This window comes from Ptychodera flava, chromosome 8 (genome assembly GCF_041260155.1).
Source record: "Ptychodera flava strain L36383 chromosome 8, AS_Pfla_20210202, whole genome shotgun sequence".
Classification (NCBI taxonomy): Eukaryota; Metazoa; Hemichordata; class Enteropneusta; family Ptychoderidae; genus Ptychodera; species Ptychodera flava.
In genome coordinates this window covers 7,272,266-7,292,404 of record NC_091935.1, presented here as the reverse complement: position 1 = coordinate 7,292,404, position 20,139 = coordinate 7,272,266, and the positions used below count along the sequence as shown (strand labels likewise).

At 39.0% G+C, this 20,139-nt stretch overlaps 1 protein-coding gene across 9 annotated transcripts in view; it reads left to right on the top strand.

The window, feature by feature from the left end:
- Positions 1-20,139, top strand: part of LOC139138348 (single-stranded DNA-binding protein 3-like) — a 119,335-nt gene that overhangs the window by 90,371 nt on the left and 8,825 nt on the right. For all 9 annotated transcript variants that reach the window (XM_070706685.1, XM_070706684.1, XM_070706680.1 and 6 more), the window contains 5 exons: positions 4,359-4,423; positions 5,114-5,178; positions 15,485-15,524; positions 16,545-16,586; positions 17,736-17,790. In XM_070706685.1, the coding sequence (XP_070562786.1) occupies positions 4,359-4,423; positions 5,114-5,178; positions 15,485-15,524; positions 16,545-16,586; positions 17,736-17,790 (267 nt within the window). The remainder of the gene's footprint in view (positions 1-4,358; positions 4,424-5,113; positions 5,179-15,484; positions 15,525-16,544; positions 16,587-17,735; positions 17,791-20,139) is intronic.

The following is a 20,139-nucleotide window of genomic DNA, read 5'->3' as shown; positions in this document are numbered from 1 at the left end:
ATTTCAACACATGTGAGAAATTTAGCAATTTCCCGGTTGTTTAAACTGACAGGATCCAATAAAGTGACATGACCTTGATTGTTGAGTGATGCACCAAGTCAAGGGCATGTTTTGTTGATCGTTGTTACACTTGTTTTGTTTACTGAGTGGCCTGTTAATGGCTCTGCCATGTATTATATCGTGTGTGAAAGGAAACACGCTGAGTGGGTAGGAGTCAGTGACACCACATTTCGTGGTAGACCTGGATGTATTGCAGAGAATAAACCCACCAGTTGTGGATAATGTTTTCCTTCATGTTAACTCAACCAGCAAAGACGTACTTTTGAATGAACACTCTGTGTATAGACAGAATAGCGGTTACATCCAGTTTCCAGACTCAGTAAAAACTTTATGCATGCTCTACATCTGTAAATTAAACATGTTTGATTTCAGGCTTCCTTTCAATGCTAATCCAACCAAATTTTGATGTATTGTGATCATTGGCTGTGAAAAATTTCACACTTGTGAATAGAATTCAAATGGAATAAAAACTTCAGCCCAATCTCAAAATGTTATCATGTCCTCACAACAGAAAGCCATTTGATCACATTCAGCGCTGTCATGTTATGCAAATCCAACTTTGTGTCATCCACAGAAATCATTTGAACTTGTATTTAAGCCATTCCATTCCATTGCCACCGTGTATGTAATTCTGAGCCTATATTTGTCAATTGAGTCACTGTTGGTTATACCAGGCTTTCATAGAACATATGCAACTTGATGGTCTTACCCTTTGAGCACCAAAGTCAATTTTTGTCACCCTTATAAAATGTACCCGAGTCAATTTTTGTCAGATTTTTGCCAAATTTTTGATAAAAAACTGTTGCCAATGAAATGTTGTGTTCATTTGGTCCGAAATTATCAGAAAAATTACAGAAAAGTTCATAAAAATTGGTAAAATGTTGCACTGAAATTTGGTGGGAAAAAATGCAGCACCCAAGGGGTTAATCCTGTGAATCGTTACACCATGACCTCTACTACCAATGCCATACATTTCTTTACTTCAGTTCTTGTACATCGTTCCCTTCATAAATGTCCGTTATCATAATGTATTAACTTACCAGTAAGCAAGTTCAATAAAATGTATTCCTGTACTTTGTCATTCCATACCATCAGGTTCTCCAGATTATTCCAAAAGTTCACTTCGTCTTTCTTTACCATAACATTATTCCAAACTTCTACATTTCCGTTCATTTCCTGTCACAACTCGCCTTCATTTTCTTCCACTGACATTGAATCTTCCTCTCAGAATGTTAATCTCTGATTTCTTACTTCCAAGTCTTGATAAACTTCAACAAGTAACCCCTATTTATCAACTGCTTCCGCTGTTTCATTAGATAATTCAATGCATTTCTTCAGCAGCATTCTCAAATGTCCTTGTATAAGGAACATTTATCACTGCTTTGTAAGAATTCTTGAATAGCATCAATGAAGTGGCTCTTTTACCATGATTTCAAACTCAATACAAACCCTTCAGTTAATTGTGTACCAAGTTCTTCTAAGAGTCATTGAGTGTACGTTGAATTGCAGTTCCCTGGAAACATTGTAAGGCATTGTACATTATCTTCGCCTATGTATCATTCAAACCAGAAAACAATTGTTCAACATCTACATGTCACTCTATTTGAAGTATGATTCCATCAAAACAAGTTGAAATCGCTCATTGCACATCATGCAGTCTCTCATGTCCAGCATTGCATTCCAAGTCAATAGCATTTTAATTGTAAACATTTAACTTTATTTACATATCTAAAAATTTATCATATGCAGGATGTGGTATTCAGCTTGAATCCAGTATGGTCCAATAGGTTAAAATTTGCAAATGACATCATAGTTATGTTAAAAATATGCAAAATAATTATTTATTTATTTATTTATTTATTTATTTATTTATTCTTTGTCCAGAACATTTTACAAGACTCTGAAATAATACTGGCAATTTTAATTTAAATTATTTGTCAGCACTTACATGTTATGATCTAGACATAATAACTACCTGAGTTCATACTGTACATATGATACAAAAACAGAACAAATTAATTATCTGTGTCTAAAATTCTCTAAACAACAACCAATGTAGCAGTCACAATGACCTGAATTCACTGTAACTAGATGTGCAGAGAGCTTTTGAATGATAGCATTGGTATGTTGCCGTGGCTGTTTTTATTACCCTAGAGAAACTGATTTCAAATTTATTTGTCAAGTGGTTTTTGAACTCTGCAAAGATTAATAGAGGTTGTGTAGGAACAGCATGTGAAGGAAGAAATACATTTGAGCATTCCCAGCAATAAAGCTGGCAAAGGAGATAAGAAGTTCAACTCCTGTTGTTGTTTTCGATGATTCTGTTTATTTAGGATAAAATGAAACTTGTAAAACTTTACGATGGAGAAAGAATTGAATTTGAGCAATGGCATGAAACCAAGACATAAATACTATCGTGACTGCTCAACTGTGAAAACCAAAATTGAATAACACAGTACTGGGTCCCCATCAGTCTTAGGAATTTATCATCCACAAGGCTATGCACCACTAACTTTGTACATTGGAAATCAAAGAGGGTCGCAATGTCATTCTGCAATTTACAAGGGAGCAGTACCATCTAAAAGTCGTGCTGCTGGATATCAGTTTGAAAAGCAGTAACCTATCATTAAATATTATCGGCACTTCATCTAAATAAAGTTGTTTAAGCTCTATGATTAATGAGACCCTCGTTTCAGGAAGCAATTCATTTCTGTAGAAAGAAATGTCAGCGAGTCATGCTGGTCAGTGCCTGCCTCCGGGGGCATTTCTATCCATCATTCATTGGGTCGGTTTCCTACCTTTAATAACTGTCTTTGAAACCACAGTTTTCTTTTCATACAAAATTGTGAAGTCCTTGTACCTTTTCAGGATATGCGGCATGCATCCTCCTTCAGGAAAGCATAAAATGCCAATTAAACTATCTGTGTCCTCTTCCTGGTGTTCGTTTGAGACACTTGTACTCTCAATATTTCTCCCTTTTTTTTTTAATTTCATTGTCTTATGTAAAGCATATAGCACAGACATCCCCTTTGCAGAATCAGTTTGCCTTTGGTCAGTGAAAAGTTTTATAGAAACGCCAGTTTTCTGAGAAGGGAAACTCAAAAAATGGAAAGTTGGAGATGTTGTGCTTGATGTAGAAATAAACTAATAGGTGAAAATAATAAAAGTACTTTGAAATACATCAAAATGTCATTGAATGTGATATTTGTTCCCCACCACTTTTTCCAGTCCTTCAGAGGACTATTTTTTTGCTCTCACTCTGTCTCAGTAACTGTCCACAATTTTTAGACTCTGTTATAAAGTATGTGAATTGTCACTGAACACCTCGGAGTAAATCTACTGAGTTATTTGGATTTACCACAGACGTGAGCAAGGTTTCCAATTTCACCCATCAGCGAAAAAGGTGATTGCATCTGCCTGTGTAAAAAGTCCTTACAGTATTTCCATTTTATTCATCTTTCCTCTCATATACTTGTGTCAACATCTTGCAAACAACTGCTGGCGGGAAAACAGTATCTTTATGTTTCTAATACGCGCATCTTCCTACTTGTATACCTGTGTCAATATCTTGTAGACAATCTCTGACAGGTTTTCTCAGACATGGCGTCCATTTGATACAGAATGAAATCACATTGAATGATGATGATCTGGCATGGGATGAAAGGCATACAGACATATAGTTGCCATAGCAACAAGAAATCAATGCAGCCATGCTTCAAAATGATGTCTGCTGCTGTGTGTCTGTGCCTATCAGAGAGGGCAGCAACAAGATTTTATGCTCTTCACTCCATTTTCCTGCACATAATTCCAATGTGCTTGTATGAATGTGGTAGTAGTTTTTGACATTGAGATAAAAAAAAACAGTCTAGATAATATTTGTAAGCTGAGAGCTATCTAATAAACAAGCGAGTCAGAAGTTTTATCTGTAGTGCCTAAGGGATGGCATACAGTTTTCAACTTCTAACAATAAAGCCATATACTGTAAGAATATGTAAATGACAAGACTCGCTATTCTATGAAAAACAAAAAAAATTGAAAATAAATGGAACCCCCTATGAACGGTTTATTTCTTATTGAAAGAGTGGGTGGTATGATAAGGTGACATTTTGTGAATGAAAAAGATATCATGAGAAAAACCCTCTTTAGCCATGTGCTGTTCTGTGTGATTCATGTGTGCTTCGCTAAGGACTTGCTACCTCAGGGTTCAAAATATCCAGCTTTGTGCATTGTTAACTGTTACAATCTTATATATTTTTATTTCACCTGCTGACTGAATTTGAATGTTTGTGTCTTTTCAGGTCATCCGAATATGGGTGGACCGATGCAGAGGATGAACCCTCCCAGGGGGATGCCGATGCAACCGGTAAGAGCAAAGCTACTATGTTCCCATAGTTCATTGCAAAAATTCGTTGTGTTCCATCATCGGATTTGCATTTGAATTTGTCAGGCAGGAATTCGAAATTCTGAATATGATTCTGAATTGAATGTTAAATGGTCGTGTAGATTTAGACTAGCTTGTTACTGCCAAAGTTACAGATTAAGACTACCCCTATTACTGTCAAAGTTTAATGTAACCATTTACCCCAATGCAATTGTTAATTCTATTGGAAAGATGTTATAACTGTGAGTTTTGAAAGATAACATTACCTGTGTCACAATAAATCAAGCAATATGATTACAAGACAAGTTCTTCATCAATAGATAGATGTACTGATTATCTTGTTTCAAGTCCAAATGTACTATCTACACATCCAACTTACATTGACGGTATACAGAGGAGTTAATCCCTCTTTTATACAATCAAATTATAGATGCTTTATCAAATGAATGAGATTTAACTCCATAAGTTGAAAAAGTATGAATTGTGTCCATGAGCACTGTATTGTAAATCCAACTCAAGCACTGTGTGAGTGTTGAAAGCCAGGTAAACACTACCAGCAGTGTCTCTGAAAATATTCTGTTTTTGGAGGTTTTTTACAACAAACTGCAATGTCAGAAGAAATGTTTGGAGAATTAGACACTAAAAGTTATGATAATCTTATTTGTTTTATAGAGTTATGGAGGCGGTATGAGGCCACCCCACAACAATACAATGGGACCAGGAATGCCAATGTCTATGTAAGTGTTACAATATCCAAAAATCCTGTTTGCCCGCAATGTGAAGTGTGACAAGTCAGTTTACTGAAAATGAAAAGAATGTACTGCAGCACTTTCATTGAATTTGTGTGCACTGTTTTGCTGAGTTGTATTTAATGCCCACCAGCAACAGGTGTTCCTGAAGATAAACATGGCTTAAAGGCCGAGACAGCAGTGCATTTTATGACCACACACTTTAAAGGAAAGTACAGAAACAAACAGGGTACCATCAAACTAATCACAATTTGACAACCTGCAAAATTCCACACCCTCAAATATGACCATTATTCATTCTCCGATGGTTTTTTGCAAACCAGCTACACTTCATTAAATAGAATGCCATTCAGAGTACAGTGGTCTCGGCGACTGTGGATGAGTAAAAGTCATTCTTAGCACAGTGCTGAAAACACTTAGATAGTGAATGTAGAGCGGTGCATAGGTCAAGTAAACAGGTAATAGCTCTGAAAAGAACTTCATGTCACTGGTCGGTGAGAAAATTTGTCCTCTCCAATCTGGGAGAGGTAAAAGCATGTGATGAAAAACCGTGGGCTGCAAATTACCAACAGAATGGGGACTTCAGTCTGAGCTTCACATCATTGCGAGTGGGATATTAAATTGTTTATGGCTCTTGCAGTCGTTTTGTAAGGTTGTTTATTCGATCTTTGGGCGTTGAAATTTGACAATTACCGGTTGGTGATCTATTTAGCTTGTCATACCTGTCTCTTTAAGTGATACACATGACAGCACTACAGCCTCAAGCTAGCTATCCAAAACTTTACTGATACTTTTCAGCTATAGTGCCCCTTCAGGCATGCAGATATCTCACCATAGCTGCACAATGCTTCATGCAAATGTTCAAAATTATCTGTGAAACCTCCAAGAAAATCTACAAGTTTTTCAGCCCCGCCGTAAATGGCAGCTGTACAATGCGTGACACTTATATCATGCGAGTGTCCACAAATCAAAGTCAAATCAGGAGTTGAGATGAAAGTTCTTTTGATTTTCTTCAAGTGACTATGCTATTGTGAAACTTATCAAAATTAACTTGAAATGTCGGCACCTCGGCCGCATTTCCACAAAGACATTTTATACATTTTAACCTGACAAGGACATGGCTACACCCTGGATCAGATTCTAGGTGGAGGTTGCCAAAATATACACTTGGGGAATGGCTTCCCCCTTCTCACAATTAAACCCTACTTAGTGTCTAAATATGATGGATTACAGACCATCTGTTGGTACATATGATCTGAACTTGCCAGACCATGACGCTGAGACCAGACTTTGCGTCCACTCCTTGACAATTTATCAAGGGCCAAACCTTTAATGTCAAATGCAATACGTAGTGGATATAACTGTATGATTGAGCTTGGGAAGCTCACTCCTCGCTTCTCCTCCTTACGCTGCACTCCTCCCTGTGGAGCCTGCTGTGTGTGCTGAAGGCCGGGACTCTACGGTGTCAAGACTGTGGTCCCACCATTGAGCAGAGTGACTGAACTACGAGAGAAGCACTGGGTGTGCATACACTTGGCCAGTTGTACCTGAACAGAGACAATCTCGACATCCTACGGAACTACCGTACAGGGCTTGAATTGCGGGACCCTCTGGTGCTAGGACAAACAACTGTGCACATGTGCTACGGGAAAGGACTTGAACGGGATCTGTGTTGAAGTTACCGGATCAAGGAATTGTATGCTCGACTGGACAGTGAACACGGCAGACGGACGCTTACTTAACCCGGGCAACTGTAGAGCTCATAGACTGTACTATACGTTACTCCCCTACCCCCTCTTTTACGCACAGGAGTCAGATAAGTTTTTCTTATTATTGTAACTTAATATTTCTTTTATATTTAATTAGAATAAATAGGAGAATTACTATATTTTCTGTGTGTGCCTGGATTACTGTTGTATGGACGACAGCTGATAACATTGATCACATTAAGAGTTCTGTCTCCCCACTTACCCACGGCCAGTCGAGACCAAGGCCTTCCAAATTAATTAACTCGTCCCAAAAACAAATAAAATAAGATCATTACAAATTGGTGGCAGCGGTGGGATGATTAATTGATTGATTATTGATTTTTGGAAGTTGAAAAAAAAAAAAAAAATATATATATATAAGGGTTTGTGATCTGTGTTGCTGTTTGTCTGTGCATACAGGAGCCAGGCATTTATTTGCATAGTGAAAGCGTTCACTTTTGACTTTGTATTTTCATTAGCTTGGTATACAGTCATAGAAGTTTGTTTGAAAAAAAGAATTATATATATAATAATTTTGTATACCGGTAATTTCAAAGAATGGCTGAAGCATTGAGTTTCGATGGTGAGAGGCATGATGATGCTCGAAGTGTGGGTGAGTTTAGTGAGGGTGATTACTATTACGAGCCTTTGACTTTAGTTGATGAAGTGGGTGAAACAGATCGAATTCCAAGTACTTTGGTGTTGAGTGGTAGAGATGGCAGATTTCCGACTGATGGTTTGAGTACGAGTGTGCCAGCAAACCAGAGACTGCGTGAGAATGATACGGGTTACACTGAACGTAGAAGTGTAAGTGGCAGTGTTCATGAAGGGGATGCCGGCCAAAGGTTGAGCAATGGTGCTGATGTCGGCATGACGACAGATGAAAGACAATGTGTCAGGAGTAATAGTGTTGATTATGAAAGGGAGGCAAGAGAAAGTCAGGAGATGCTAGAACTAATGCGTAATGAGATAAGGCAAATGCAGGCGGTAATGCGTGATCAAGCGCATGAAATTAATAGGCTGACCAGTCAACAGAGAGTACATGTATCGCAGGAAAGGTTGTTAGAGTTAATTAATATTCCCGAGCAAGGTAACGACCCTGCCCCCACTTGCAGAACACCCACAATACAGGCACCTACAGATAACAGTCGACCAGAGAATGTAACTGTTAATACTAATAACGCATCACAGGCCACAACTGATACAGTCAAAGTTGATGAAACAGCCATAGGCACCAACCAAAGTGTCCCCGAACAGAAAACACCGGTAAACAGTGGCAATACGGTTTCCACCCAGCTACAGTTAGTGCTTGACAGGTATGATGGTAGCACCCCGTGGGAGGATTACAAAATTTATTTCGTAGAAATGGCCACCATAAATGGATGGTCAGATCAGATGATGGCCATGCAACTGCTATTCACCTGAAAGATAGGGCGAAAAGTACTGTGATTGATGAACGTAGAGTGGGCCCTGCTAGCTTTAAACGTATGTGCGAACTTCTTGAAAAGAGGTTTGGAACTAGCAAGCTTGCAGCTACTCATAAGTCTGAGTTACAAACACGCAGGCGTAAGCCGAATGAATCCCTTACAGATTTTGGATACGCCATACGCAGACTATGTAGGCTAGCATATGCTGATTTCTCTGCTGAGGTCATCGATAGGATTGCGCAGGAAAAATTCGATAATGCTATAGAAAGTAGGGCAATAAGAGATGCGCTGCATAGGGTTAAGCCAAAAACTTTGGAAGATGCTATAGCAGTGGCTGTCGAGGAAGAGAATTATTTGCTAAAATATGAGATTGGCAAGAAAGATGAGCACGCGAAGAAATTTGTGAGAAATTGTGACAAAGAGGATGCTGACACTGATAGTCCAAACAATCTGACAGAGATCATTGAAAATGTCCTCAGCAAACATCTCAGTGAGTTAAAAGGCAATTTGAAACCCAACATCAAGGCAAGCCAAACAGTTAGTGAGAGTACAGTGTGTTTTAATTGTGGCGGGAAAGGTCATGTGAGGACACGCTGTACTAGTAGAAAGAATGTACAGAAAGAGATGACAGGAGAAAGTCGTTTCTCTTGTTACAACTGTGATGGGCTAGGCCATATGACAAAGAACTGTCCATCACCAAGGAAACCAAGGACGCAGCAGGGAAACGGGGATCAGCTTACTTCAGGGGCCGCAAGTGGGCTGGCAAATCAGGAAGGCCCACAAACACAGGCATAAGTGAAACTATACCCACTCTGACTGAGGCGAGCAGAACGATTGTGGTTTCTGCGACACCAAAGTCATTGCATATAGACGTAGGAACCTATGGAATTAAGGGGTGTTTTTGCTTAGATACAGGGGCACATTGTAGTATTGTTTCTGTCGATCATTACTTAAAAATTCCAGAGAAGGACCGCCCTGTTTTGAAGTCAAGTAGTTCAAAAGTAGCCCAGGCCAATGGTAGCCCCATACAAATTGAAGGTGAAACACACTTTGTTGTCACGGTAGGCAGCAAGCGAATAGTTATCCCAGTTTTAGTAGCTGACATAAGAAGTGCAGGAATTTTAGGCATGGATTTCATTGAAGGTGCGAATTGCAACATTTTCGGGAAAAGAAAGGAAGTTAGTGTGGATGGAGAGATTGTTCAGTGTGTTGAAAAACGTGTACCTTCATTTTGCGCGCGCATACAAGTGAAAAGGCCAGTTATAATACCAGGGGGTAGTGAGCATATAGTCATGGCAAGGACAACAAAAGCAGCAAAAGAAGACGATTGGTGTATTGTCGAACCCACAAAGAAAAATGTGATAGCAGGTAAGGGTATATTGGTGGCTAGGTCGATGGTAACCTCAGCCAAACGGAATATGCCTATTAGGGTTTTAAATGCCACGAGTAAACCAGTAGAAGTAAAGGCAGGTAGCACTATTGGGGTGATCAGGTCGCTGGAAATCGATGATATTGTAAGTACAGTGGGTAAAGAGAATTCAGAGGGTATCTATTCGAATGAATGTGAAGTGTCTGATAAGACGGGGGAAGGGCAATCTCTGCCGGCACATTTATTAGATCTCTGGAAAGATGCAAGTGAACACCTCGACAAGTCTGACAGTCGTAAGGTAGCTAATTTCTTAGTCAAGTACCAGGATGTAATCTCGGAGGGAGATGGTGATCTTGGTAGGACTGATTATGTGAAACATCGCATTGATACAGGGGGTGCCAAACCTATACGCATTCCACCAAGGCGATTCCCATTCCAACAACAGGATGAATCCAGAAAGCAAATTGATGAGATGTTAAATAAGGGTTTAATTGAGCGATCTAATTCCCCCTGGAGTGCGCCGGTGGTACTTGTGAAGAAACGAGACGGGTCCACAAGATTCTGTGTTGACTATAGGCGTTTGAACACCTGTACGGTCAAGGACGCTTATCCAATACCAAGGATAGATGATTCATTAAATATGCTTGGAGGAGCTAGGTGGTTCAGTACGTTAGATTTAGCCAGTGGTTATTGGCAAACAGAGTTGGACGAAGATGCAAAACAGAAGTCCGCATTTGTAACGAGAGAGGGTCTTTTCCAATGGAATGTAATGCCCTTTGGTTTGACAAATGCCCCAGCAACATTTCAAAGACTAATGGAGAGAGTCATGTCAGGTTTACAGTGGAACATACTTTTGTTGTATTTAGATGATATCGTTGTGTTTGGTAGGACAGTGGACGAGTCATTAGAGCGGTTAGGTGTTGTATTTGAAAGACTGAGGAAGGCAGGTCTAAAGTTAAATGCAAAGAAGTGTCGTTTGTTCAAGCTGAGTGTTATTTATTTGGGACACAAAGTATCGGCGGAGGGAATTATGACAGATCCAAGCAAGGTGGATTCTGTTCGTAATTGGCCGACGCCAAGGAATGTTACGGATGTGAGAAGTTTTCTTGGACTCGCATCATATTACAGGAGATTTATCAAGGGTTTTGCAACGATAGCAAAGCCATTGCACAGACTGACGGAAAAGAAACAGGAGTTTTTGTGGACAGACGAGTGTGATGAGGCACTCGGTACACTGAAGGAGAAACTGATAAATGCGCCGATCTTGGCCTACCCAAGGCCAGAAGGTGAGTACATTTTAGATACGGATGCCAGTGATTATGGCATTGGAGCAGTCCTCTCCCAGGTGCAAGAGGGAGTTGAGAGGGTCATCGCGTATGCAAGCAAGTCGTTGTCAAAGCCTGAGCGTAATTACAGTGTGACGAGAAGAGAGATGTTAGCGTTGGTGAATTATGTGAAGTATTTTCGTCAGTATTTATGGGGAAGACAATTTCGTGTTAGAACAGACCACGGAGCATTGACGTGGTTGAGGGGATTTAAGGAGCCAATGGGGCAGGTAGCCCGTTGGTTGGAAACTTTGGGTACCTATGACTTTAAGGTAGAGCATAGGGCAGGAAAAAGTCATCAGAATGCGGATGGGTTGTCAAGGAGACCTGTCCAAGCTGATGGTGATGGGTCGAATGACAGGGATTCAGAGCCAGATGTGGATGTCTATCAGGTGAGTACATCCACCAAAAGGCATACCCAAGGTCAGCGATCCAAATCATCAAAGCGAGGCATCAACAAGAAAATAGTAGGTGATAAAACAGAGGGAAAAGATGTAGTGAGACAGAGTACAAATGTAGAAATCCTTGGTGGCGGGCAAAAGCCAGCCGAGACTACAGAGGCTGTGCGGACGCCTACAAATGTGCTGTCTAGGGCGATTGCTGCGCCAGCAGGTGATGTAATAAGTTTACAAAGAGGAGAGATCATTGATGGGAAGTATGTCGTCAAGGGTACGAAAAGTTGTGATCAGGTAAAGGTAATAGAAGCATTACCAGTTTGGGGTTTTGCTGAACAAAGGGAGGCACAGCTTGCCGACCAAGATATCAATTGGATGTTAGAAGTAAAAGATAGGGGAGGTGAGCGACCACCTTGGGAAAGGGTGTCGGCCCTATCTGCAGAAGCAAAGGTATATTGGGCCGATTGGGAGCTCATGGAAGTTAGAAATGGTGTGTTGTACAGACGATGGGAGTCTAGTGATGGTAAGTCAGTAGAATACAGGTTGGTAGTACCTGAAAGACTGAAGCCAGTTATTTTAGATGAACTTCATGGTGCAAAGACTGCTGGGCACCTTGGGGTTAAGAAGACGATAGACAGAATTAGACGCAAGTATTATTGGAGAGGTGTAAGTGTAGATGTCAGAGCTTGGTGTCGTAAATGTGATGTATGTGCAGCCAGAAAGAAACCCACCAGGACAGCACGCGCACCTTTACAGTAGTGTCCTGTTGGGGCACCTTTAGAAAGAGTAGCACTAGACATATTGGGTCCATTCAATGTAACAGAAAGAGGAAATAGAGTTGTGTTGGTCGTAGGTGACTACTTCACAAAATGGATGGAAGCGTATCCACTTCCAGATCAGAAAGCAGAGACAGTGGCACGAGCTTATGTACAACAGTTTGTATGTAGGTTTGGCGTACCACAACAGCTACACTCAGATCAGGGGCGTGACTTTGAATCACTGGTATTCAAAGAAATGAACACATTACTAGGTACAGAAAAGACTAGAACCACCGCATACAATCCAAAATCTGACGGGATGGTCGAACGTTTTAACCGTACAATAGTTTCAATTATTGGCACATTGATTGATCCTAATTTGAAGAATTGGGATGAGCAGCTTTCATATGCTACGATGGCATATCGTAGTACCCCACAAGCATCAACAGGTGAATCGCCCAATATGATGATGTTAGGAAGGGAAATTCCGATGCCACTTGACATTGCGATGAGTGGAGTTATTAGTGCGGAGGACGATGATGTAAGGACTGATCACGTGCAAGCATTACGTCACAATTTAAAGGAAGCATATGAGCGTGCTAGGGTAGCATTAAAAGAAAGCGCTGTGCGACAGAAACGGAATTATGATAGGAGGTTGCTATGGAAACCACTAAAACGAGGGGATTTCGTTTGGGTGTTGAATAATAAAAGAAAGAAAGGTGTGTCAGTCAAGCTAAGACCAGTATGGGAAGGTCCATACATAGTACTCAACAAACTTTCAGATGTGTTGTACAGAATTCAAAAAGGTCCTCGAGCAATGCCAAAAGTAGTTCATTATGATAGGCTGAAGTTGTACACAGGTGATAGAATGAGAAACTGGCTTGCAGTAGAAAATAATGTAGAGGTGACAGTAGACAATAATGATGAGGAGATGTCAATGACCGGGGAAGTTGATGATGAAGTAGTGAACGAGGGCTGCATAGAGACAGAAGCTGCTGTAGAAAGTAGGTCAAATGAAACATTGAACAATGGACAAAATACAAGACCGCAACAATGTGATGAGCCAGATACAGTAGAAACTAGGGTAGAAGTAGACATGGGGACACATCCAGTCAATGGCAGACCAAAAGATAACACAGAACCAGTTAGGAGACGGTCAAAACGTAGTATAAAGAGACCACAAAGATTCAGATCAAATGAGTTTGGATAGTAAACGAATGAATTGCATGCAGTGACTAAATATTGCATGTGCATGTCAATGGAATGTACTGAGTAAAGAGATCTGTGAGCATAGAAAAGTTCAGAAAAAGTTAAGTGTGGTGAGTTTGGGTGGAAGAATAAATTATGTAAACTATGTAGTTGTCATGGTGTATGTAAATGAGAAGGCAGAAAATTATGAAGAGTGACAGTTTGCCAATAGTATGAGAGTAAGATAGAGATAAGTTATGTTGTGTTAGTTAATAGTTTTATTGTTGTTTCTTTTCAAAGATAAACAGTAGATTTAATTCCATTTAATTTTCAATAGCTTTAAGTTTATTTAATGTCAATGTTTTATATGTCTGTATCTGACCTGTGCGAATCCCCCAGTACTTGTCTGCCCTGTGCATTCCATTCCCCCCCCCCCCAAATTGACTGTGAACTATAATGACCTTGTGCTGTATTATCTTTCACTTTAAGTATTGCCCAGGAGTGCAATGTTCTTAGAAGGGAGCTGTGTGAAACTTATCAAAATTAACTTGAAATGTCGGCACCTCGGCCGCATTTCCACAAAGACATTTTATACATTTTAACCTGACAAGGACATGGCTACACCCTGGATCAGATTCTAGGTGGAGGTTGCCAAAATATACACTTGGGGAATGGCTTCCCCCTTCTCACAATTAAACCCTACTTAGTGTCTAAATATGATGGATTACAGACCATCTGTTGGTACATATGATCTGAACTTGCCAGACCATGACGCTGAGACCAGACTTTGCGTCCGCTCCTTGACAATTTATCAAGGCCAAACCTTTAGTGTCAAATGCAATACGTAGTGGATATAACTGTATGATTGAGCTTGGGAAGCTCACTCCTCGCTTCTCCTCCTTACGCTGCACTCCTCCCTGTGGAGCCTGCTGTGTGTGCTGAAGGCCGGGACTCTACGGTGTCAAGACTGTGGTCCCACCATTGAGCAGAGTGACTGAACTACGAGAGAAGCACTGGGTGTGCATACACTGGGCCAGTTGTACCTGAACAGAGACAATCTCGACATCCTACGGAACTACCGTACAGGGCTTGAATTGCGGGACCCTCTGGTGCTAGGACAAACAACTGTGCACATGTGCTACGGGAAAGGACTTGAACGGGATCTGTGTTGAAGTTACCGGATCAAGGAATTGTATGCTCGACTGGACAGTGAACACGGCAGACGGACGCTTACTTAACCGGGCAACTGTAGAGCTCATAGACTGTACTATACGTTACTCCCCTACCCTCTTTTACGCACAGGAGTCAGATAAGTTTTTCTTATTATTGTAACTTAATATTTCTTTTATATTTAATTAGAATAAATAGGAGAATTACTATATTTTCTGTGTGTGCCTGGATTACTGTTGTATGGACGACAGCTGATAACATTGATCACATTAAGAGTTCTGTCTCCCCACTTACCCAGGGCCAGTCGAGACCAAGGCCTTCCAAATTAATTAACTCGTCCCAAAAACAAATAAAATAAGATCATTACGCTATCTTGAACTGTCTCTGAATACTCACAGCCATGACTGATGGATTTCAAAAACATTCCAATAGTGCTTGTTCCCACCGATGGCAGAGTTCCTCTATATGCAAAGCTAAATATTTCTCTGAGAATTTTGATGACTTTTGGGAAAAAAATGCTCACAGGAATGACATATTTGATTCTTTGTGATCAACTGATTTATTTTTTTAATCTCTGAAAATTCGTGTCAAGGAAACCAACCTTACACTTCAGAAATAGAAGCCTCTTTGTCAGCAGTAACTTACATCACATGAAGATTGCTATATTTATGAACAAACCTACAAGTGCAATCAATCACTATGAACTTGGCTGTACTGTTGATTACTCTCGCTTAATACCAAGAAACTTTCTCTATATTCATTAAAACTGCGGTATCTCAACTAGTATTCTGGCTTTATCAAAAACAGTAAACAAGTGGCACTTGGAAATCTCTTTTCCTTGGAATTTTCTGACCTGAAATATTTTCCTTTGACATCTAATTCCGTCACTTCTCACGTACCTTTCAATTCAACAGGCCAGGAGCTGGAAGACCTTGGCAGACTAACACATCAACTGTAAGTATGGACACAAAGTATTCCCAGTACTCTCAAATAAAAGACATTAAAAAGTGTTTCAGGCTTTCAAGTACTTCTGCAGTAATCCCATGTGTGTTATTTCAGTTTATGTTTATCTAAGATGTACTTGTGTCAATTTATAACAGCAAAGCTATCAAATTTTAATTTACTTGCACCAAGAAATGTATCTGATCAGAGAAATTTTGCATGTCTGTGTTATTACCCCGTTCATTACAACCGTTGATTTTTGCAAACGATGAACACATCATACTCTCCTCTTTTAACCAGAATCCAATGTAATTTTATGTATTTCACCATAAGTCTGATCAAAACAAAGTCTTGTCATCAATCAAAGGACATTATCCTGTTAAATAAAGAAGGCAGGATCAGTCAACAATAAAATTTACCAGCGTATTTCAGAAATGTCAAAACAACTTATGCAGATACTGTAAATGAAACTTTAACATGTTCAGCAGAAAAAACAAAAAAAAATTCTGGCTACAGTTTCTCAATAACCAGTTGATTTGATGATTGGAAAGTCAGTGATGGAGAATATTATGAAATGCTGCTATTGTTATAGCCATTTTCATGATCAGTACAAGCATGACATAATACAGTCTGGCATTTCCATTTGTGTAGATCCTCATTAGTTTGTTTGTGATCAAGCATTCTGCAACGGCCAAATGTATTCGTTGATTTCTGAAGTGAATTTCACTTGTAGTTTCTGTCCAGCGCAAATTTTCATTATTCTTGCAGTTGAATTTTGAATATGGTACATAACAAAAAATTTCAGGATATAAAGTCATGGAGGGGGTCATGAAAATCACCTATTGCATGACTGTTAAACATGAGTACACAATTTGTGAGGAAAGAACAGTCTCTCAAATGCTGCACTGCATTAAATCATTGAGAAAACTGATCCACAGAACCAGATTTCAAGGAGTGTACAACATTCTGATGTAGAGTTTACGTAAAGTTTGTAACGTTTGGTTCTTGTCTTCTGTAATTTTATACCACCAGATGAATTATTCACAATCATCACCAGGGAATTATGGGCCAGGGGTAAGTGCTTAATTCCAAATGGTATTACTTAATGTGTTTTGGTGTGAAGGGTTTTTGAAAAGTTGTCAAATAAAGTGCCGGGATGAAATTCTAGTATTTCGCACAATGTTTAGCAGTGTGCAAAGAAGTTGAAACTTCACACAAGTGAAAACTTTTGCAGTAATTCCACCCAGCATAGTTTTATATTCTGCTTTATATGTTGTTGCTATGCCTTATGCCACACATTATTGAACTGATAACAGTTTTGTTTTGAAAGGATGCCATGCTTTTATGTGTGGTATAAATTTGTCAGGAAACTCTTCTGAAATTTTCATATCATACACATGTCTGTAGACTGCATTTGAAATAGGTTTCATGTTGTGTGGCATAGAATGATAAGACTGGTCACATGTCAGCGGATGTACCATAGCAGAATACAAAAAAATAACAATTCTATTATGGGGACCGGAAGAGTGTGATAATTGTGAATGAATGAACAGTGATAATTTACATTATTATATCAACTTGTATCAAATCATTGCGCATATAATTATACTGGTTCTCTTTAGCATTGTGATATAAAGGCAGTCCTGAATGGCAGCGGTTTGAAAGAAATAAATTTAATAAGATCAGAATTTGTTCGGAAGGTGCTGACACCATTCAAGTGGCTGTGAGCCAGTCAGTGCCATTTGTTTTAGCTTTCTGACATTCTCTATACCTAGCATGTTATCTATCAGTAGACCTGATAAGGAATCGGCCAGTTGATTGTAATATCGGATAGTGATTATAGATTCTGCTGGTGTGAGGTAAACTTGGAAACAAAAACAGTGTCATCAGCATTTGAAATACATATTATCTGATTCAAATTTCGTTTTTCAACCTTATCATCATAAATTGACAGATGATACATGGTAAAGGGTTCTTCTTTCTGACCATACTTTGTTTGCAACAAATTTTATATATCTGAGCATCTCCCCGAAACAGGAATATATGCCAAACTAGATTTGTATTCAAGGGATAGGCCATGCTAAAGACACAAATGAATGTGGTGTTACAGACCTGAACAGCAGATCAATTTTAAGATCCATATAAATCACGGGTCAATTAAAGTAAATCCGTAACATTCGTTTTAAGGATTCTTGTTAAAACTTGGATCATTTTGTTCGACAGGGGCCTCCGGGCGGAGGAGGGCCGCCAGGAACACCAATTATGCCTAGCCCACAAGGTGAGTCTATTGATTTCATCAAATCCGTATAGGATTCCAGGTTTTGCAATCAAATGAGTATCGTGTAATCCTAACTGGATGAAATGATCTTAATTGACAATCTCATGACCCTGTTGTTTTGAAATTACAGCAGTATGATATCTGATGGTAGATTTTGAAAGTGCAAGTCGCTCTGTTGCCATTTCTGTTGAACGGTGTTGCTGCGCAATCTTTACACCGAAAGAATTTTACACTGTTCTCAGAATGAGAGAGAATCCCAGAGGGATGGATTTACCTAGGGCTCAGCATTACATTGTGCCCTCTGGTGGTGTTTTGTGTAATACCATTTGTTTAATGCGATCGTCCCAGGAAATTTTCGAGGGATTGGAGCTGACATCATTTTAAACTGGTTCAAAAGTCAGCTCTCTTAAGTCATGTAAAAATCTGTAAATGCCACAATTTCTAAGCAAACTAAAAGATTGCAATAATATGTAAACTGAAAGATATCATTACTATCATCTTTAACAAATGACAAAATCTATAAATTACTGAGGAAACTTATGTGTGTTTTCATCCTTAATAATACAATACTTGTAAAAAACTTAATAATATATTTGATTTGAATGTAGGCTGTTGCTCAAGATGTATCTTTGAGACCAAATATTGTGGAAATACATTTGTTACCAAAGTGGAGTGTGCTATATTTAGCTAATGCCATGCTAATCACTATGGTGATAGGTCTGCTCTGTTTGTCTGGCATGCAGCCTGTTACCATGGTAATTCACACCAGGGTCTGGAATTTAAAAAGCTCCGCAGCAGCCAGTAGGCTTTGTAATGTATTATCTCATTATTTTCAAAATAGAGGGTTTTGCTTATATCAGTGACAACCGATAAATCTCTTTTGTCTGTTTTACTCTGAAACCATTATTGCAACGATGCATGTAATATCTGAGTATTTGAAAAAACTCACATTCCAGTGTAAAATAAATAAATAAATGAATAAATAAATAGATTTTGTAGTCTTTAGGGATTTGTAAATAGAGAAAGGAATGTCCTTAGGAGAAAATGTTCTGAAACTTATTTCAAAACATTAAATTTTGGTTCATCCCTATACAATCAAAATATCAATCTAGTATATTCTAATGTTTGCCAGGTACACATATAATATTGTGATTCATTTTCAAAACATATTAAGTGTAATGTTATCCCCTAAGAAAAATGTACATTTTTAAAGAGATTCATCAATATCAATGACCTCAGGTCTTGCATTTTTGGCAACAAATTCATCCATGTGATCAGATTATTCCATGCCAGGGTACTCAGAGACGTTTGTGCATCCACTATGTCATTTCCATGACCTCTGCCTGACCTCACATCCTAGTATTTATTGATTTTAAGTAATATACTAAATTTAGCATTCTGCAGTGAGATAAGTAAAATGTTTTGCTCAAAATAAAGAGGCAATTTGGTACAATATTTCAGTGAGTTATGGATGCCCATAACAGAGTAGAGTATTCATCCAAAATGTTGGATTCACATCAGCGTCAGTACCAAGCTCCTGATGTGCAGCATGCTGGGAAGGTTATATCTGATAGGTCGATTGTCACTATTCACAGCAACTTAGGGAGTCTTTTTGTATTATTTAATTATAACGGTAAGATTCAGCCACCCAATTGGATTTCAGCTTCCGAGACGCTGCACATCAGCCCCTACCAAGATGTGATATTAAGCCAGGTTCATGATAATGATCATTTGTCAATGAAACGTTTTCAAACTCATGCAGATGGTCTGATATTGTACCATCGGTAGCTTATAAGAAAAGCATAAATATGCCAGACACAAAACATTACTCAGACACTCTAAATTATTTCCTGCATTATGATTGAACCAGATACAATACATGTAATGGTAACCGTAAGTTTGCATGGTACAGTGATAACAATAATAATATTGCTATATTTTTATAATAATGGTGCTATATATAGTGACAATAGAGTGGCTGTACACTGATTATAATGATGCCACATATACAGTGACAATAAATGCTACATACAGTTTGTGTCTATGGACAGTAAAAACAATGCCACATACAGTGACAGTTATGTCACAACATAGAGTGACACTGCTTCTCTATCTTTAGCCAGTAAAAATGATGCTCCGTAGAGTGACAATGATGTCGGCATCAAACTGTTGCCTTTTATAAAGTGTCAATACTGTCAGTAAAAGTAGAGACTAGAAGCTATAATTTCTACAGCCAATCTGATATATACTGTATTATCGGTAATAGTTGTTTCATCCTGTGTTCAGCATACACTGTGTGTAGTTTTCCAACCTCTCCAAATTTCACACCGCCTACCCACAACAAGCATT